The 21693-nt window shown below is 40.9% G+C and overlaps 2 protein-coding genes across 2 annotated transcripts in view; both read left to right on the forward strand.

The window, feature by feature from the left end:
• Nucleotides 1–8475, forward strand: part of LOC141766877 (uncharacterized) — a 32980-nt gene extending 24505 nt beyond the window's left edge. The window contains 12 exon segments of the mRNA XM_074634051.1: nucleotides 1587–1637; nucleotides 1755–1841; nucleotides 2113–2177; nucleotides 2963–3085; nucleotides 3397–3538; nucleotides 4048–4207; nucleotides 4304–4401; nucleotides 4596–4679; nucleotides 4799–4917; nucleotides 5139–5285; nucleotides 5518–5713; nucleotides 5804–8475. Of these exon segments, the coding sequence (XP_074490152.1) occupies nucleotides 1587–1637; nucleotides 1755–1841; nucleotides 2113–2177; nucleotides 2963–3085; nucleotides 3397–3538; nucleotides 4048–4207; nucleotides 4304–4401; nucleotides 4596–4679; nucleotides 4799–4917; nucleotides 5139–5285; nucleotides 5518–5713; nucleotides 5804–6034 (1503 nt within the window). The 3' untranslated portion in view covers nucleotides 6035–8475.
• Nucleotides 8476–10101: 1626 nt separating this feature from the next.
• fbxl9 (F-box and leucine rich repeat protein) lies at nucleotides 10102–21640 on the forward strand. The gene is made up of 11 exons (XM_074631929.1): nucleotides 10102–10457; nucleotides 11745–11846; nucleotides 12020–12154; nucleotides 14287–14466; nucleotides 16093–16398; nucleotides 16600–16816; nucleotides 17511–17668; nucleotides 17763–17978; nucleotides 18065–18277; nucleotides 18383–18600; nucleotides 19798–21640. The coding sequence occupies exons 1-11, from the start codon at nucleotides 10404–10406 to the stop codon at nucleotides 19964–19966; spliced, it is 1968 nt and encodes a 655-aa protein (XP_074488030.1). The 5' UTR covers nucleotides 10102–10403; the 3' UTR covers nucleotides 19967–21640.
• Nucleotides 21641–21693: the final 53 nt, after the last annotated feature.

Below are 21693 nucleotides of genomic sequence, written 5' to 3' on the forward strand. Positions count from 1 at the left end.
CTTTTGTTGGAGGATATATTGTCAGAGAAATAACTGAGATAATCGATATTGTTGTCATTTTAAGACCATTTTATGTGACTGATATAATGATAATATAATAGCATAATAATGCAAGTACGCCCTTTAAAAGAGCAATGAACTTTGAATTCTTAAAGATATTCAGACATTGGAATTGGAATGTGAAAAAAATACAACCAAACAATACATAAAATGGACTCTCAGGCTCTGTTAACAACAACGTGCAATGTCTGCGCAATGTCACAGTCTTATGAATAATGGTAGGGAAAACCCTGCTTTTAATTCTGCCATCATGTTGGCTAAACTGTTGGAGACATTCTTATGTAAAAAAAAACACAACAGGAAATATTGAGGTCATGCCCATATATCATACGATAAGTCAATAACATATTTATCGTGACAGGCCTAACATAGCTCGCTTTTTAAAGTAAAGACAATGTTGTTTTAAAGCTGCAGTTGGTAACTTTGAGCAAAATGATAACAAGTTATTTTTGTAAAAAGGTCACTATAGTGCATGAGACGGATAATCTGGAAAAAAAATCATGTTCCTCTGTGTCCTCTAGTGCTCCTGCTGGCATTTGCATTTTTCCACTGCACCAACAACAACCAATCAGAGCTGAGCAGTCTCTAAACAGCTGTCAATCACTGCTCACGAAATTCACGAACTGGGCAAACGCTGATCAAATATGAATCAAGATTCTGTTACTTTTGTCATAATCTTGCACTGTGTCCGGATGCCCTCCGACTTTCTGTGGACTGGATGGAGTTGGTTTCTGTGTTTTGGGTTTTCTGTGCTGTGTTTTTCCTCCTGTGTATTTGTGTACTGGCTTTCCCTCCTTTGCCCATCTACACACCTGCTCTGAATCAGCCTCGTTAGTTCTTCCCAGCCAATCAGCTTCTTTCCTGTTCCTAGTGTTTTTCCAGAGCCAATCAGCTCCCCGCCGGTTCTCCTGCCTAATCACCTCATTCCCTTCACCTGAGCTTCTCCACCCATCTCTCCACCTGCACTTCATCCTCCCGTCAGATCAGTTTTTAATTAGGTTTTCAGTTCAGTCTTTTTTGGTCCCTTGATTTTGTTGTGAGATTTTGAATAGCCTGCACCTGATATTGAATTAAAATTATTTCCCCAAGTTCCTGTTGCCTGTAATCTCCTGCATTTGGTCCACTCTCCATGAATACTTTAATGCCTATTTCTTGCCTCAAATGTTTTCAGAAACATATTTTAGTGTACTGTTTAACTGTAAAATGAGAAAGTTTGTGACCCAGCCGTCACATTAAAAACAGTCGAGCCAAAACCAAGCACCGCCTACCGCTGGAGACTGCTCGGCTTTGATTGGTTGTTTTCCTAATGCAAATGTCATTATGAGCACAGGAGTACACAGAGGAACATGATTTCTTTCACTGATTATCTGTCTCGTGCATTATTGTCAGGATATAGTTACAGTTTTGTAAAAATAAATTTATTTGATCATATTTGCTCAGAGTTACCAACTTCAGCTGACCAAAATACAGTTATCAACCTACCAGGATGATTAATCATATCTGTGGTTGTTTTGTTTTTGTTACAGTGTGACAAAAAAGACATGAGAAAAAATTACATGAAAACCAATCGCTTCAAAGTAAGTAGCCACAGCCGAATAAAAGTCTATTTTTGAGTGTATTCGGCTTTACTTCACTCCGTTGAATCATTCATCGAAGCATGTCAGTCAGTGAAGTGGTAACTTCCTGTTTTTCAGTTTGATGTAGCCAGCCTTGTTCCCCTGGAGCTATTCTATTTTAAAACTGGCATCAACCCTCTGCTTCGCTTACCCAGGCTGCTGAAGGTGAGCATTGTTACTGTAGATTCAACCATTACAACCTGTTACACTATCAACATTTTGACAACCAACACACTAGGAATCCTTCCACTGACAATATCAAATATAGTATCAGTAAGAGTGGCACCAATACAAAGGAGGAGCTCATTTCCAAGGCTCTATGTATTCGTTTTGAGAAATCAGATGTCAGTTATTCAGATATCACTTTTTCAAATGTTTGATAACCAATTTTGAAACTCTTTAAATACTTTTCTGTTCTCTATCAATGCCTCCCCAGATCAACTCCTTCTTTGAGTTCAACGAGCGTCTAGAGGCCATCTTGACCAAAGCCTACATCTACAGGTCAGCTGCAGCCTGATGGTATCGTGTGGTGGCAACTGTCCTGCACTGAATCCTTTCTGTGTCCTTCTTCTCACTTTGTCTTCCTTCCTTGAGATGAACACAGATTAACTAACTTTTATTGTTCTTTTATCGAAAGTCTTCTGACCTTTTCTTTTATTTGTTGGTTCAGTGGCTTAACCATTAAGGACAAAAACAGCCTGTATAGCATTGTTAAGGTTTGCTCCAAGATTACTGGAGTCCAACAAAGAGACTTGTGTTCCCTCTGGGAGAATCAGGTGGTAAAGAAGGCTAAAAGTATTATCAGCCAACCACTTCATGTTCTGTCTCCTGAATTCTCATTGATGCCGTCACGCCGCCGTTATCAGGCTCCTGTGAGGAGAACTAACCGTTACTCCAACTCTTTTATTCCTTCTGCTATTAGGTTATTAAACTCAGACAGTAGTCATTTCATGTGAGACTTTTATTGAGAGTTCCCTTACATGATAATCATGAAACAATGTCTATTTATGATCAACTTGTTTTCTATTATCTATTTTATTGCTATTTATTATATTTTATTAACTTATTTGCTGTTGTCCTTCACCAACCTCTGTTTGTCAGTCCTACTGGTCTGTGATTGACATAACATTTTGGATGGTTGTCTGGATGTTGTCTGTGTGTGTTTTTGGGGTAAGCTGTGAATTGAATTGCCCTTCTTGGGATCAATAAAGTTGTCTGAATCTGAATCTGAATCTGAACAAATAACTAGTTTTAATTGTTTAAATGTGTCACTCTCCGTCTCTCAGGGTGATCCGCACCACCACCTATCTCCTTTACTGTCTCCACTGTAATGCCTGTCTATACTACTGGGGCTCTGCCTTCACAGGACTGGGATCAACCAAGTGGGTGTACAATGGCGAGGGCAACAGGTTGGTGGAATGAACGCATACACACACAAACCACACACACGACTGCTTTTTGGGGGGTTTCCGTTTTGATGATTAGGTTGGGAGTTTAAAGGGGGTTGACTGGTGCACAGTTGTGATAAAAAAGAAATTTCAGACCCAAAGGAGCAAAGTGAAGACCAATAAGGAACTCACTCTGCATTATATCTTCCTTGGTCTATTCTAGTTGCATCTGTTGACTTTTACTTTACATATTAAAACCCCTTCATGTTCATTTGAAGCCATTTTCTTGTTCTGTCTTTTTTCTAACGCCTCCTGTCTTTGTCTCTGCTCAGTTACATTCGCTGTTACTACTTTGCAGTGAAGACCCTGATCACCATCGGCGGTCTGCCGGACCCCACCACCCTGTTCGAGATTGTCTTCCAACTCATCAACTACTTTGTCGGAGTCTTTGCCTTCTCTATCATGATTGGACAGGTAGTTATATACTGTAAATACAATGGAGACATTTGTGCCTTCCTCATATATTTGAGGGGAGACACCCCAGGTAAAACCAAACAAATGTTTCATGCACTGGTCATTTTTTAGATTTTGGGCTATTTTGCTTCCATAACATGTCTGCTTTCAGACCAGCGGAAATAAAATGTTTATTTTATTTTCTGATTTATGGAGTGATACAAAGAGATATCCAAAAATTCCCTGTGTAAAACTTTTGACTCCAATATGTCAGATTACGCTTCTGGAAATGTATGCAAATTAGCGCAAATGTGTCAAGATAATGCCTCATTTGCAACATACATTTTCAGAAAACTTGTAATACAAAAAATATTTGCCTTAATGTAATCAACTGGGGAAGTTTCATGGTGGTATCTATTAGTTCATTTTTTACCCTATTCACCTGGGATGTCCTCCCCTTAACATTAAAAGCACCAGTGTGTTATTCTTATTATTATGCACTTCATGCAGCAACATGTTTTGTCTCTCAGATGCGTGATGTGGTTGGTGCAGCCACAGCAGGCCAGACCTACTACCGCACATGTATGGACAACACCATTAAATACATGTCCTCCTATCGCATCCCTAAAGACGTGCAGAACCGTGTCAAAACCTGGTACAACTACACCTGGCAATCACAAGGCATGCTGGGTAAGCAGAGCACTCTCTGTGCACACAGTCATATACTGTATATCTTATACATCTGACCTTTCAGTCGTGCTGTACCTCTCACTGTCTGCCTTCCAGATGAGCAGGAGCTGCTGACTCAGCTGCCAGATAAAATGCGTCTGGACATCGCCATAGACGTCAACTACTCCATTGTCAGCAAAGTCCCTCTTTTTCAGGTAGGAATTCCTAAAAAACACATGAAAAAAATATACTTAATAGAAAGAAAATCAGGCGTTGTTCAGTGAGTATCCCATCTGAATGAGAACAGTCTTTCTGCGAGACCCAGTTGTGTTGTAAAAGTAGTGCACTAGTCATATACAGATCAACAAGAAATCACTGTTATCACTTTTTTTGTCCTCCCTCTTGACAGGGTTGTGACAGACAGATGATCTTTGACATGCTGAAAAGCCTACGCTCTGTTGTCTACCTACCTGGGGATTACGTCTGCAAAAAGGTAAACTTGCCTGTGTTTTGTTTGTAGAAGACAAGAGTGTATGTGGCAACTTTTTGCCATTTGTATTGCTCTCTCCCTCTCATCATCTGTGCGGCCTCTCTATCTTTTCTCTTGCTCAGGGCGAGGTGGGTCGGGAGATGTACATCATAAAGGCAGGGGAGGTGCAGGTGGTTGGAGGACCGGATGGGAAGACGGTGTTTGTCACTCTCAGGGCAGGATCAGTCTTCGGAGAGATCAGGTGAAGAGATTTTTAAAAGGTGGTGTTGAGTGAAAACGTTTAAAAATGCCTACAACTCTGACAAATATTTTCACAGTTTGAGGTTTGGTTCTAATTAATTTTATGAATGAAATCCATACAACATTGATGAAAAAGTCTAACTGACCTCTGCTTTCCTGAAATTGAAATGTCAAACGTGGTGGAAAATGTCATTTTTCAACCATACTTTCTCTGATTGGCAGTTTGCTTGCAGTAGGCGGGGGTAACAGGCGCACAGCCAATGTAATCGCCCACGGATTCGCCAATCTCTTCATCCTCGACAAGAAAGACCTGAATGAGATCCTGGTACACTACCCCGAGTCCAAGAAACTGCTCCGCAAGAAGGCCAGGTTAGACATCAATGGCACTACACAATAGCAAATATCATTATGTTGAAACCACGATTAACAATTACTTTAAACACCGCTGTACTCGCTGCTTCGTATAGGTCCTGTACAGATGTATGTCCAACGGTACAGATGTAGTGGGGTCACCAGATCAAAACTGGACTTATACAGGAGCCTTGTTGCTGTGTCGCATGTTTGTAATTATTACTGAAGTCTGTTACTGTCTCAATCGCAGGAAGATGCTCACCAAGGGAAAGAAACCAGAGCCCAAAGAAGAGGCTAAGGATCCCCCTCAGGTAGCAGCCCCTGTTAGGCAGGAAACCCCCAAACTGCTGAGAGCAGCCCTGGAGATGACAGAGAAATCCTCTGGACTTAAAGGAGCTCTGGCTAAAGTCAAAGAGAAGACCAGCAAGTCCAGTGTCTCATTACAGGTAAACACACACCTGAACAAACCAAAGACTAAACATAATGCACATTCGGTAATGACAAGAAAGAGGGTATTCTCTTCTCTTCTCTTCCAGCCCTCCATCTCCTCCTCCCTGCCTCCTCCATCCCCTACCTCCAGCTCCGGACCTGACAGAGACGTGGACACGCCGTCGCCCGTCTCTACTAGCTCTGCACCGTTTCGCTCCGCCTCTGCATCACAGTGCCACGGTGACACAGATGAAAGGCTCGACGTGGACCAAAGAGAGGAGGGTGTCAGCGAGGTTGAAGGGAACGAGGGTGGGAAAAGGAAAGGAAAGAAGTCGTGATGATTATTTACTCAAGAACAAGGGAAGGAGGAGATCATAAAGTGAGAAATGGATGACAATCATAAAGAGGAGAGGGGAAATCGGGAGTGATCAAAGGGGAATTACGGGTTCGCTTTAAAGGGCAAGTGTGTAGGATATAGGGGGATCTATTAGCAGAAATGGAATATAACATTCATAACTAGGTTTTCATTAGTGTATGATCACCTGAAACTAAGAAACATGTTTTCGTTAGCTTAGAATGAGGGCGTTACATCTACATAGTGAGCGGGTCCTCTTCACGGAGTCCGCCATGCTTCTACAGTAGCCTAGAATGGACAAACCACACACTGGCCCTAGATAGAGCCTTTCACGTTTTTTACCATAGACTGTATATAAAGATGGATGACGCGTTCCCACTTCCTCTTACTGTACAAAAGTGAAGCCAAAATATCCTAAATACAGGCGCTGCCATCTTGAAATGTTGACGTCATTTGGAGCCAGAGTCTGCGTTATAGTGATCAGGCGGTGGAGCCGCGGCATCGAAGTCCCAACCATACACCCGCCCAAACCGATCGCGAGCCTAGCACGGCCGCAGCTTGTCAGCGAGAGAGACTCACAGCTGTCAATCGTGATGTCTGACCCCTTTTTTACAGCATCAAATAACTAATTAAAACCAAACTTATCAGAAAAATGAACACTTGAACAAACACCAGTGTGATAAGAACTGCCTAAAATGACAATAATCATCTTTGGGAAAAAAAAATATTTGACTTGTACTTTGACTTTTTAGTTTGGCCCATGTCCCATCCATTAACATGGAGGGGGCGGGATTTATGACCTATACTGCAGCCAGCCACCAGGGAGCAATCAAGATGTTTTGGCTTCTCTTTTGGGGAGCTGTCATGTCATCCATCTTTATATACAGTCTATGGTTTTTACGTTACGGGTATTCAATTGGTTGCAATCTGCAACCTCACCGCTACATGGCACTAAATCCTACACACTGGTCCTTTAAAGGGAAAATAGAGGAATAAACAATGCTGAGTATATCTGCTATAAATTGACAGAATGGTGAAATGAAAGAGAAAGGTGTTGTAAATGAGCCTGGACAAAACTGCCATGTCTTGATGTCAGCCTGATCTACTAGTGGGAGTTGTGTGGGACAGACTCATTGCAAAAATATCAAGGTAGTACTGTATTCCGCTCTCACCTATGACGCACTTACCCATTTTGTACATTATGGCCTTGTAGCCCACTATATTTTGCCACTTTTGTGTTTCACATCGTTTCCACCTCCAAACACTGAGTTAATCTTCATTAATCTCATTATTAGATCATCTAACGTATGTAGGAGCAAGCCATTCCTCGCCTTGTTACCGCCTCAGAATTCAAGCACACCTTCATCATCTACACTGAGTTTACTGAATTCAGTGTAGCTATAATGATGTGTGGGATGGCATAGGTGAGCCATAATCTAAGTGAACTTAGATCAGTCATTTCTACAGAACTGAACTTCTTGTCTTTCTAAAGACATACAAAACTGTTTTTGCTGTTGTTGTCTGCCGACTGTTAGATTCTTTTGTAAACTTGAAATAACGATTTGCCTTATATGTTTTATCCTTTACCTTTTTGTGTTGTGTTGGTGCGAGTAGCACTGCGGATGTTTTTACAAGTTGGTTTGAACAACAGCACAGACCTAGTAAAGCGGTATTTAAGGCTGTAACAACATGATCATCCATACTTCCATCATAACATATATTACAGGTAATGTTGACAAGTCAATGTTAAGTCATCCCATATTATTGTATATAGATTTTCAGTCTGTCTTTGACCATCATAGCTTTAAGCTTTGCAAGCACAAACGTCACTTAGCCTTGTATTACCTCAACACTGTATTTTACATGCTAATCAAAGCGATTAATATATCACTAATCACTAACTTAAAAATGTAGCCAATACACGTTATACCATTGCTTTACATATTTTACAACTGCAGTTAACATTTTTATGTTCGTGTTTTCTTTTGTTTGTTTTGTACAATAATGTAAATATATTTGTTTTTGGAAATTTAGATGAATCACACTTTCCTGTTAATGTAGAATCAGTGTCGTGACATGTACATACATTTTAATAATGCTAAATGTTTAATTTGTGCTGTAAATTTGTTTAGGATGCAGTGGTGACGTCAGATTTATTCTTTGATTATTGATACAGCCTCAGAAGACGGGCCCATAAACCAGCTAATCATACTGCCAGACAATCTGTAGAAAGGACTGTGATCAATGTTGTTTCTCCTTTATGGTTGGGTGCGTGTGTGTGTGTGCGTGCGTGTGTGTGCGTGTGTGTCTTAGTGTGGTGAGAGGGGAGAGATGAGTACACATTGAACTCAAATGCATATATGTATAATAATGCCCTTAACTAATGTATCCCTGTCTTCTGTGAATAAATTACCTGTTTCAGCATATTTTGTCCTGACTTTTATGTCTGACCTGCACCATTTAGGGTCAAAGCGCCTGACAAACAACTTGACAAACTGTGTGAGAAACCACAAACCAAAACTGCAAAAACTAAACAGGAAGCACAAAGATGATGTTCTGATTCACGGAATAATGTGGTTACGCCTACTGGTTCAACCAGCTAACCACAGTGCTGTTTTCGTCATTCAGCTATAGCTGTATAAACTAGGCCGATGTTTTTTTCTGTTAGTGTATTGATATGAACTAATTTGCAATGATGCTCTATCATTTAAATTTTGTATCAAACAGCCAACGACTTCTTGCTAATTTCTGTTTGAAGGAAAATACCAACGTAAACTTTCCAGTATCATACCGACACCAGTGGAAAACACAGTGGTGGGGGAAATACATCTTCCATTTATAGTCAAAGTAAAGGTACCATATACAGTCTATGAAAGGTACTAACCATAGGTACTAATTAACTTTGTGGAGGTTAGAAAATCACTGCAGTTAATGGAGACAGACGTAGGGGCGTGTCTCGAAGGTAAAGCACACATTTCAGAACTCTTGCGAGATGGTTAAGGTTAGTATAGGTAGTCCTCAGCAAGTCTCGCCAGAGTTTTTTGCAAGTTTTCGCAATTTGCGAGTTACCTTCCCATGGACACGACCAGGGAATGAAATTAGCACCTGCCACCTGCCAAATACAGGGTAAATGGCTGTGGCATGGAACAATTTCAGGTCACCTGCCACCATGGCAGATAGGTTTTCCTTATAATAAGAAATATTATATTAAGAATATTCAAGCCAAATAAAATTATTGGACGGGCTTACAGCCCTGCGACAGCAACAGATACTTGATTTTATTCTTTTTTTGTCAGAGCATTTGATTTATCGATTGCTGTCAGGGTGTAATGAGAATTTCAACAAATATAACAAAAAACGTTTTGAAAGAATATTACCAACTCTAGCTTTAAAGGTCCCATATTGTGCTCATTTTCAGGTTCATACTTGTATTTTGTGTTTCTACTAGAACATGTTTACATGCTGCAATGTTAAAAAAAAAAACTTTATTTTCCTCATACTGTCTGCCTGAATATACCTGTATTTACCCTCTGTCTGAAACACTCCGTTTTAGTGCATTTCAACGGAATTGCAACAGAATTGCATTGCTTGGCAACAGCTTGGGTCCATGTGTACTTCCTGTAAGCTGATGTCATTCACATACACTGCAACCAGGAATAAACTGGGACACATTTAGAATGTTTACATTTAAAACCGTGTAATGGTCTAAATATTGTAGATTTGTGACATCACAAATGGACAGAAATCCTAACGGCTTGTTTCATAATAAAAAAGACAGGAAAATCTTACTTTTTTACAATATGGGACCTTTAAGGTTACGTGATATATTCCATATTTCTACTGTCTTAACAAATCTAAAGCGTTCTACATAGATTTCAAAAGTGGCAGACAAAAATATTGAGTGCCTGGTAGAAGTTTTCAGTGGCAGGTGAGGAAAAAACTTAGCTTCAGACCCTGGACACGACCCAGAGACAGGGGGAAAACCCCATTTCCCATAATGCTCCGCCCTCCTGACGTCAGTGTTTTCTCGCCGGTCAGCTGATCCAGCTGAAGTCAGCCTGAATCCTCCAGTCTGTGGTGGAGCAGCAGGTTACTGTGTAAAGTAGCTTACAGTGAGATGACAGCAGGCTACACAGCTCTTCACCGGCTTCCATTGATCTGAAATTGGTTATTTTATTAATCAGTTTAACGGATAAGAATGATAGGAGTCATGTTTCCCGTCGCTTAGCAGCTTTTAGTTTATTAGTGAAGAGCCACAGCTTGTTAACTTGTGCAGCTCGCTAGCTAATGAAGGGCTAACTGAGTCTCTGGTGATGGTCTGAAGTTCTCTATGTGACGAAGGAGACGCTGAGATGGATCCCTGCAGCGGAGAGGACATCATAGAGACACCTGAGCTGCCTCTGGAGGTGAGCTCATGTCACCTTATTGGTTAAAAGAAGAAGAAGAAGAAGCTAGAACAGTTGTTGTTGTTTACAGAAACACATAATACCCTCCTGAGACCCGGATGGAAAACAAGTTTACATTTATTTTTTTTATTTTTTTTACATAGTTTAAGTAATTATGATGAATGAAACATTTCACTTTTTTTTTTTTTTTTTTTGCAATAATGTTATTATTATTTTTTTATAATGTCCCTTGTAGTGAGGGTCAATCTTCTCCACAAAAAAAGTACATTTCATTCATTCTTTCTCACTGTGCAATATCATTTTCCACTTGTGCAATTTTGTTAATAGTCTGTTTACTGTCAATACTTTACATACTGCTCCTATTTTATACTTCCTTCTATTTAAATGGTTCATATTTTGTTACACTTTGTTTAGCTCTTTTTATTCTGTGTTAGCTGATGCATCTTGTTTTTTTGCATTATCCCCTTCGCTGCTGTACACTGCTAATGTCCCCTCTGCGGGACTAATAAAGGAATATCTTATCTTATCTTATTACAAGGCTCTATGTGGTAATGATAAAATAATGTTTTTCTTTTTAATTCTTTCTCGGAAACAAATGTAAAACATTTTGTATAACCTGCTCTACTGCCTGGCTGTCTTCCTCCTCCTTATCTCCTGACAGCTGACAATGTCTGACTCTCTCCCAATCATTTATTAGAAAAAACCTTTTCTGCCTCACTCTCTGTTTCCTGAAGTACAGTTGAAAATGAGAAGAAGCAAGTCCCACTGTCTCCTGCAAAGGACATGGGTTAAAATGTGTATTTTGAAAGGCTTAAACACACACTTCTAAAACTTTAATATAATATAGTTAAAACAACATCCCTCTGAAGAACAGAAACAATATGTATTTATAAATTTGACCACTTGACCCCCTTAATGCCATTTACTGCATTCCCGCCATTATGAAACAAGATGTGGCCATACCCACGTGTGTTACATCACTGGAAAGTCCAGGGTGTGCTTTTCACAGTACATTAGGATTCAGATAAACTGCATGCATGTTGTTTGACATAAAGGCCTCAGTGTCATGTCCTCCACAGAGGACAAATTGAATTGCTGGGTCTCAGGAGGCACCATTAGAGCCACAATGTCATGACATACTGCTCTTGTTAAAGGACAAAACGTAATTCAGTCATACAGTATGCTGTCATTTGAGTTAATAAAAGGCTGTCAGGTGACCCTGCGGTGGATTTTTCTCTTCCAGGATCAACACACTTCTAACGCTGTATTTCTATCCCCTTGCTGTAGATCATAGTTTACATCCTGAGCTTTCTTCACACCTCAGACAGGAAGGAAGCCTCGCTGGTCTGCCGCAGCTGGTGCTATGCCAGTCAGGACTTGCACTTTCAGGTAATTTGCTTCAGAGCAAAATACATGATAAATCTGCATTATAAATATTCTAATATTTATTATACTTACACTACAGAAGGTGTAGACACACAGCGTTGACTACTTGATTGTGGAACTATGCTTGAGGGCAGAGTAAACCCATGCTACCTCTCATTTTGTTTCTCTTTGTGCAGAAGAACGTCACCTTCTGCTTCCCGGCTTCAGCCTCGTCCCTGGAGCTGATCAGGGGTCTGGGCGGAAAGTCACGCTGCAGTCTGATTATCAGCCAGCTCGATGGGTTCAGTATGTCCAGATCACTGCTTCTGGAGGTGCAGTATGCTGTTACTATTAAAAACACTTCACTACGTGGGTCAGCATGAGTGCGGATAGTTACTGTCTACACACTTATTGAGATTCTCAGGTCTTTTCATAGCTGAACATAACTTAAATCATTTTAGATATTCCTGTAAAATGTTCCAATTGCCAAAGCTTCAATTTAAAGGTGCAGTGTGTAGGATTTGGCGGCATCTTGCAGATTTGCAACCAAATGAAACTTCTCCGTAGTGCCAAGCGTGTAGAAGAACTACGTTGGCCGACGCAAAAACGCGAATGGCCCTATTTAGAGCCAGTGTTTGGTTTGTCCGTTCTGGGCTGCTGTAGAAACATGGCGGCCGTTTGGGAAGACCGCTCCCTATGTAGATATAAACTGCTCATTATAAGGTAACAAAAACACAACAATTCTTAGTTTCAGGCAATTTATACACTAAAGAAAACAAACTTACCCCCCTAAATGCTGCACACTGTTCCTTTAAGAATATGTTGAACTGAACTATTAGTCATTTTACTGAAGACACCTGAAGCTCTTCATGAATCCAAAAAAAACAACCTCTTTATGGTACCTCGAGGCCAAACAAGACAAATTGGAAGTAGAAGTGGATGGGTGAAATATATAATTTGGCAGTATTTTTGATTGCCTGTGTTTAAAAGTACAGTTTGTAGAATTTGGCAGCATGTAGTGGTGAGGTTGGAGATTGCTACCAACTGAGTACCTCTCCGCTCACTCCTCCCTTTCCAACACTGTGGTAACGTGAGCTGCCGAGTGCAAAACCGTGCTAACGCCGTTCGCCTCGCTCAGAGGTCATCCTTACCATATTAACACTACTTTAGGAGCAACGGATGTCAGACGGTGGCTGCCAGGACCACGGTTTTGCACTCGGCAGCTCACGTTACTACAGTTTCACAAACGTGATATACAGTGGCCTTCAGGTAACGTCAAAATGTGAAAGGTTCTCGCTAGAGTCAGAGTTTGGTTTGTTAGAAACATTGCGGACTCCGTGAAGACGACCCGCTCCCTATGTAGATATAGACGGCTCATTCTAAGCTAAAAAAAACACCACGATTCTTAGTTTAAGATGATTATACACCAATGAAAACATAGTTATGAATATCATTATATACCATTTCTGCTAATAGATCCCCTGAAATGTTACACACTGTTCCTTTAAATATGTCTTCTCTCTGTACTAAAACAGTAGTTTAATTGTAGAAATGATATAGCGGCTGTCATGTGAATTAGCAAGGTGATTACACTTCAAATGATCACACGCTTCGTTGTGGGTCCAGAGAATTCCCCCACCTCGAGGGCTTACGAAAGCCTTTTGAAGAGATCTGAGCAAACCCAAGTTGCGTGGATTTTATTCGACTCAGAAACGGATCATCATCAGGCTGGAAAAGAGTTCTCCCCTCCTGAAAGGCAAACCCTGTAGTCAGCCAGGAACAAGAATTGTGCATTGTCTCGAGTATTTGCATGGTATCGCTCTTATCATTTAGATTTCCCGTCAAACTGACCAGTATTTAGTAGAGTCATAATTAAACAGGCTGTGGTCCAAAGTTCAGAGCAGCTGCAGGAGTAACTGCAGAATTCACTCTCATTGACCCTTATCGCTCTGTTAGAAACGTGTGTGTGTTTGTATTTGGGTGTGAACATGCAAGCATTGAATTTCCCGTTAAAGATTTTGTGGACTACTACCAAGCTGTAAAACCTCAACCACCGCCTAGAAAGATAAGGACAAAGTCTAATCTTTGATTTAGCATGTGAATGTTGAAGTTGGATTATTTTAGGAAATCTGGTGCTGCTATAACCATCACACACTGTTCATGTGTCATACTTTATGACATGGAAGCAGCAAGTTGTGAAATGAACCACAATGCCCACTCATTCCTCCTGACCTCCTGATGAGATACAACTTTATTTTCCGTTCACATGAAAATTTGCCTTGCATCACATGCTCCAAACATCACCAGAATAACATAAAAACATAAACATAACACAACACAAAAAACATCTGCCAGGCCACTCCATTGCTTCCATATTTGCTTTACTCCAATCGGTTTCTTTATTTTCTCTTTGGATTCTCATAATTTCTTCTCTCTGTCTCTTTTTGTCTTTCTCCCTCTTCAGGTGGGTCTGTGCTTGGGCTCTAAGTTGGAGAGCTTGTCCCTGCCTGGTAGCAGCGTAACAGAGGCCTCTCTGCTGGCCCTCCTTCCTCGCCTCACCTCCCTCCGCCGGCTGGACCTCAGAGGCCTGGACAGCCTCTTCATGTCCGGGGCTTTCCTCTCCAGGGAGGACCACAGACAGCAGGTAATATATACAATATTATATAATAGTGAGATGGTGGGCTGAGGTCAATCATTGTTTCAATAAGAGCTGACCGTCCTGCCAACATGTCTTGACCATAGACTGTATATAAAGATGGACGACGCTTCTCCACTTCCGCCCACTGTACAAAAGTGAAGCCGAAATATCCCGGATACGGGAGCTGCTCTCCTGAGATTTTGGCATCATTTAGAGCCAGAGTCTGTGAAGTAGTGATCGGGGGGGGGGGCTGAAGCCACAGTATCGAGGTCCCGCCCACACACTAGCCTGAGCCAATCACGAGCCAAGCACGCCCGCAGCTTGTTAGTGTGAGCCACCTAGCTGCTAAGTACTATACTGCATATACTATACTACCTACTGTATACTGCAACTCAACAAATAACCATAATATCTCTATAACTACATTTATGATCAAATTGACACATGTTCTATTACACAGACTCGTGGCGGTTATGGAAAGTTAAAGTTACATCTGATCGTGACTACTTCACTCAGAGCAGCTGTCAATCACAGTTGTCAATCCTGACGTCTCAGACCCTTTTTTATAGCTTCAAATAACTAATTAAAACCAAACTTATCAGAAAAAATTAACACTTGAACATACATCAGCGTGATAAGAACTACCTAAAATGACAGAAACCATCTTTGGGACTCTTTGTACGTTGACTTTTTAGTTTGTCCCATCCACTAACATTGAGGGGGCGGGATTTACTGCAGCCCCTCTGGCTACTGAGACACTACAAATGCAAAGAACAAAGATTGTCAGTGTGGTTTGACACACAGTCAAAACACAGTAACTACATATTTGGTCAAATTGAGTTTGGTGAAGTAGTGCCTTACTTTTCTTAAGGGGACCAAACCTTTTCAGCATTGGTGAGGTTATAGCAATGATGCATTCCTAGTAACAACTAATGAAAAACTGTAACTAATATTGTACTGTAGTATGTAAAAAGGAGGTAACAATTAGCTTTCCCAGCTTTCTTATTTACTGGTTAATTCCTACAAGTTGTACGTCACTATACAGCCCCCATGAAGCTACACTGGTGGAGGAAGTGTGATAGTATTACATCACCTGACATAGAGTGTTTGCTCATTAGTTCACTAATGTAATTGCATGGAGAAATAAAGTTTACCCTAAATAAATACGCCAGACAATTATATAATTTTCTGTGAAAACAATGTAAAAATGGTATTTGCACTAACTAATTGCACTCTGCACGGCTGTGTAAATCTTAAAGCTGTAACAGAGAGACATTTGCTAAAGCTAACGTAACTACTTAGCAGAGCAAATGAAGTTCTTACAGTAGTTTTATGGTCAGTGATTATAAATGTAATCACGAGGGTGACTGATGGACATTCCCCTCACTATTACAGTGGAAAAATGTGGCTTAACCTTTCACACTAATACCACACTGTACATCTTTATTGTCAATGTGTTTCCACAGCTTTATTGTTTGTCCACTTGTAGTAATGCTCCAAATTCAGGTCAAACTCCATTTTCTTGTTCCAGTTCCGGCCTTTTGTGTATCTTACTGTAAACTGTCACCACTGGTTGTGTTATTTTATATATTATATATATACTTGAACAAATGTCTCTTTATCTTGTTCCAGGTCAGGTCAGCTCTGTCTGGTCTGGAGGAGCTGGATCTGTCCGACCTGCGCTACCTCTCCGACCTCACCTTCAACCGGCTCACCGGCTGTACCCCGCGCCTCCGCCGCCTCTCGCTGGCCGGCTGCCATATTGCCTTCGAGTTCGACCCGTATCGAGGGTGCCCGGTGGGAGCCGTTAAGGATTCGTCAGCATTGCTGTCACTGAGGAACTTGCGGAGGTTGTTAACGGAGCAGAAATCCACCGTCGTAGCTCTGGACCTCAGCAGAACCTCTATCACCCCTGAGTCACTACGCACTATTGCACAGGTCAGGATGCCTTTGCTCCCTGCAACTGCTTGAACAGCCAGGAATGATTCTTCACAAATGAAACTGCTTGAGTCCTATCTCTGTACCTTTATGCAGAGACAATAATCTTCTTTTCCTGATTTTAGTGTGTCCTTCAAGAGTTTCAATTGCTCATAAAAGACACATTTTTGACACAATTTCTTGATATTCCTTCTGTTTCAGGTTCAGGATTTGCTCTTAGAGGAACTGTGTCTGCACGGCTGTAAGGAGCTGACCGACTACTCAATGGAGGCTCTGGTGAAGCACCAGCCGAGCCTCCAGAGACTGGACATCGGCGCCTGCACTGAGCTGACCAGCAGGTCTGTAGAGGCTGTATCACAGGGCCTGAAGTCATTGACACACCTCTCCTTGTCCCGCAATTGGAGGATCACTGAAAAAGGTGCGTGTAGTATATTTTTTGTTTTTGTGTGTATCATAGACTTGATGATCAATTTGTAAATATAGCAAAACTGAAAGTCTTAACGCTTTGCTTAGAAGGCTTTAGAAGCCAGTGTTCATTACAGCCTACAAACATTAGAGTTGAGTCAACAGCTACTGTTAAGAGCCTAATCAAAACTGAATTAAAAACTAAATGCTGTATCCTGTTGGTCGAACTCGAGGCTTCAAAACGGCAGTCCACAAACCATTGAGTGACATCCCGGTGACTGCTTCCACTTCTTATATACAGTGTATGTTTGGGATTTATCTATGTCATGAAATTTATATAAAAATAGAATGTTTTCCTCTGGCCAGGGGATAAATGGACTTGCATTTATTTAGCGCTTTTTTCTAGTGTTCCGACCACTCAAAGCGCTTTACACTACATGTCAGCATTCATCCATTCACACACACATTCACACACACATTCATACAGCAGAGGCTGCCATGCACATTAGGATGTAATCTAAATACTCATTCATATACCGATGGCTATGCCTTCGGGAGCAATTTGGGGTTTAACTGTCTTGCTCAAGGACACATCGACATTTGACCTCGAGCAGCCGGGGATCGGTTTACCTTACGACGTGCCTGCTCTACCCTCTGAGCCACAGCTGTCAACTCCTGTCCCATACATCCACTTGTGTCGTCCACAGGCCTCGCTGACCTTCTGTCTGTGCCGTCCCTGACTAGTCTGGATCTGTCTCAGTGTCTGCACATCAGTGGAACAGAGATAGTTAAAGGCCTGACGGGATCCCGTGCTGCCAGAGCACAGCTGGAGACACTCAACCTCAAGAGCTGCACCTACATAAGGGTCAGTCGGGTTGTTTGTACAGTATGTGTGTGTTAACGTGTGTCTGTGTGAAAATATATGGAAACAAATGTTCTTCTCCCTCCTCTCTCCTCAGGATCTTGCGGTTTACTCTCTCACCCAGCTTCTTGGGGATACTCTCCGTGAGCTAGACTTGACGTCGTGTGTCAACGTGACGGACCTGTCCGTGCGCGCTATAGCCACGTACCTGCAGAAGCTGGTAGTTCTGCGGCTCGGCTGGTGTAAAGAAGTCACAGACTGGGGTCTGCTGGGGATGGTGGAAATAACCAAATGTGAGCCGGACGAAGTGATGGTGAGAACCACAGATGTGTTTGCAGCACCTGTAGTTTTAGTAGTAAAAGTGTCATAGCTGTTATATTAATGTACTTATTTCAACAGGTAGACAAGGGTCCCAGGTTCACCCGGACCTTCGGCAACATGGGTTTCTTCAAGCCTCCTCGTTTGTCGTTTGAGGAGCGACCCAAGCTGGTGACACAGAATGACCTGCAGCAGTTCAAACAGCAGGCTGGAGCTTCATTTCTAGCTCTTAGCAGGCTGCAGGAGCTGGACCTCTCCGCCTGCCCCAAACTCACGGACAGCAGCATCACACAGGTGGGAGGCTGAGGAGAGGCAAATGTTTCTGCTTGCAGCAGGAATGCAGAATATTTGAAAAAAAGAAAAGAAATCAGGAGTTAATACTGTCTCTCCTCTCCTCAGGTGGTGCATTACCCAGACCTTCGCCGTCTGTCCCTCTCCATGCTGCCGGAGATCACTGATGCCAGCTTGGCGTCAGTAGCCTGGCACTGCCGCAGCCTCACCAGCCTGGCGCTCAGCCACTGCCCGGGTATCAGTGACCGTGGAGTGGCACAAGCTGCACCGTACCTGCACAGGCTGCAGCATCTCTACCTCTCCTGTTGTAATAACATCACTGACAGGTGAGTGGCACACAACTCCACGTCTACTGGTAGGGTTTTTCCATACACATACTGGCTAGGCTCGACTCGGTTTGACTAGGCACGGCAGGGATTTGCATCTCCATTACAACAGGGCTACCCGCTTGAAGGTACGTGTATGTAGTGGTCAAAAGAGTGACTGTAAAACAGTGGATGAATAAATTGAATTTCCTATATTCTTCACAATAAAAGTCCCGTTATTTTTGCTGCTTGTTCTCTTCCTCTCTGCAGTAATAGATTTGTTGTTTTTTTAAGAATAACAAAGCATCGCTAATTCAGAGATAAACATTTCATTTCCTAAAAATTCTTCACAATAAAAGTTCCCCATTATTTTGTTATTCAAAAGCTTTTATTATGAAGCAGCAAAATAAGGAAATGTTGGGTTTTCATCTGCAGCAACTTTTTTTTCCATTTTATTTTATTCACAAGATTAATTTACCAACAGTAAAGCATTATCATCATTACAATAACAGATATCACACTAGACATAAAACATTTACAAAGACAATAAAATAAAAAAATAAGTAAATAAATTTAAAAAAGCACAACATAAATTAACAAGGTTTAAAAAAAAAGGGTATTAAGCAATCATTAGTTATAGGGTCAAATCATTTTTTAAGTAATATAAAGAGGTCTTTGGCATATTTTGATTTCATTCATTTCAGGGATTTAATAAAGAGTTGATTTTTTTGTTTTGTTTTCAGCAGCAATTTAACACAAGTTCTGTAACTTGCTGCTGGAAGCAAAACAGTAAAAGGAGGAGAGAAGCTAAACCTCAAACCACAGAGATTCGGTTACAACCTACAAAAGTAGCCTACTAAGAGATAAGCACACGAAGACTTTTAAAAACGTCCCTCTGGTGTCCTGAACAAAGTTGAGTCTTGCTCGCAACCAGCTCGCCACACACGCTTGTTTGAGGGAGATTAGGGGGGTCGTCACGTGTTGGCTGCGAGGCTGAGACGTCACTGCAATCCGTTTGGATGCGGGTCGGGTGCACATTGGCCCAACTCCGGAGATGGTCAATCTCAGGTGCGGCGCAGCACGCTAAAGCTGATAATGTAAATCAGCGTGGTATGGTTTGACTCGGCGCGGCCAAAAGTGCCAATGGAAAAGCCCTATGTATCTGTAGCCCCAGATTTAAGGATGAATTCCTGATCTCTTGACCTTTGAACCCCGCAGATCCTTGTTCCTTCTGGTGCAGCACTGCAACCGTCTGCAAACACTCGACATCTCGAGGTGCAAAAACATCTCCGCAACAGCCGTGGACCTCCTTCAATCACAGCTGCCCTTCTTGGAAAATGTCCACTACAAATTCATAGGTGGGGCTGATCTCATCCTTCCACTCTGACTGACTGACTGACTGACTGAATGTCCTGGATGACCGCTGGTCCTTTTCAATAACAAAAACCTGCTGACCAAAGACTGCTCCGTGAGTTGGGCTTTTGCACAGTTCAGCAATTTGCACAAGAACTGAAGGAAATGTAAGTGATCTTCTAAAAGTGTCAGTCAGTGTGAGACAGGTACCACTTGTATAAAACTAATGTCTGTAATGACTGAAAAGACACGCAACCTAACCATAATATTAACCGTTTAGTCCAAGGAGGGAAAAGTTTGGATGTAATGTTAATGTCCAGTTTATGTGATGCATCATCACTGAGGGCACAGATTTATTCTAAGTCTATGTACAATTGTTAAAAACCAAGAGAAACCCTGAAAACTGACACACAGTAAGAAGAAAATATCGTCACAGTATCTCATTATAATGAGAATGTGAATTGTTGACTGACTGCACATTTGTTTTTAGGAGACAGGTGTCGCCCAAACAAGAGACTTTGCTTGTTGTTTTAATTGTCTTGAAGTAACAAGGTGTTTTTATCTACGTGAAAAGGTAAACAGTATCTCAGAAAATACTTTCATAGCTGAAGGTTAGGCAAAAAAACTAAATGAAAGAAGCTGTCCCATAAGAAATAATGTTAAGATTGAAAGTACATGTCTTATAATATATAATGTATATATTTAAACATTTTGAACTAATGTAACTAAAATTGGAAGATAAGCTGTGGACTAAATTCTTACATTTGACTCTTTTTGCTTAACACGAGAAACAAATGTCTATTATTTTGAGAAGTAAAGGAAGGTAAGACTTCATTTGGATGCTCATCCTGTATAGCTTTGTTGACAGTGCTTTTGATTTTCTTGATAATTTATTTTTTTAACAACCCAAATAGGAGAAATATTTTTTCTAACAATGACCGCTCTGTGTTGCTAAAGTAGAAGTAAAGATGGATATATAAGACTGAGGGCACAACACCGCTACCTACTTAACTGTCATGTTTCACCTATTGCTTGGATTTAGTTTAACTTTGCAGTGCCGTGATATCTGCCCTACACCTCAAATCAATATGAATATCAAAATATGTATTTATTATAAAACTAGCCTTTAAATACAAAGTTGTTGAAATTTCAATTTAAGAAACATATACAAAAACAATAAAGGTGGTGCAGTAAAGCAAAATGTGTAAAGTGAGGAGTAAAATACTTTTTTTTCTCCACGTTAATATGTAATTAAGTACGCAAAAATAAATCGCTTTTATACTTTTAAAGATATATAAAAATTTAATTTTAACTCCATTAAACCCCATGAAGCTCAAGATTTCAAAATGTATCTCCACTGACAATGTTTAAACTAGACACTTCAAGCGCCACTATAATAGATATCGTTAGCACTTTTAAAGATTTTATACAGATTTTTGAAATTCTTTTAATTTTTCTTAAGTTATTTTCATTTCCATACTTTACTTTGCTACAGCTTATAAGATAAGCAGTATAATAAATAAATAAATTAAAAAAAATTGCAAATGTAATCAGATACAAACATCCATACCTTTATTTATATCTCAGACAAGACTGACTCCATACTAACACACTTCATGATGGTTTTAAATCGCTCTGAGGTTTAAGCCATTTTCCCTATTTTTGTTCCGCCTGCTCTCCTTCTGTAATAATGCATGTAGAACCTCAACACTGTAATGCACAATCATGTTATTTACATCTCCTTTTTCAGGACAAACTGGG

Source organism: Sebastes fasciatus, chromosome 4 (assembly GCF_043250625.1).
Source record: "Sebastes fasciatus isolate fSebFas1 chromosome 4, fSebFas1.pri, whole genome shotgun sequence".
NCBI lineage: Eukaryota > Metazoa > Chordata > Actinopteri > Perciformes > Sebastidae > Sebastes > Sebastes fasciatus.

Excerpts from the sequence above, each read along its gene's own strand:
- fbxl9 (XM_074631929.1), top strand. The coding sequence starts at position 10,404 with ATGGATCCCTGCAGCGGAGAGGACATCATAGAGACACCTGAGCTGCCT. Across the intron at positions 16,399-16,599 it reads CACTACGCACTATTGCACAG|GTTCAGGATTTGCTCTTAGA; the intron begins GTCAGGATGCCT and ends CTTCTGTTTCAG. Across the intron at positions 18,278-18,382 it reads CGGACAGCAGCATCACACAG|GTGGTGCATTACCCAGACCT; the intron begins GTGGGAGGCTGA and ends TCCTCTCCTCAG.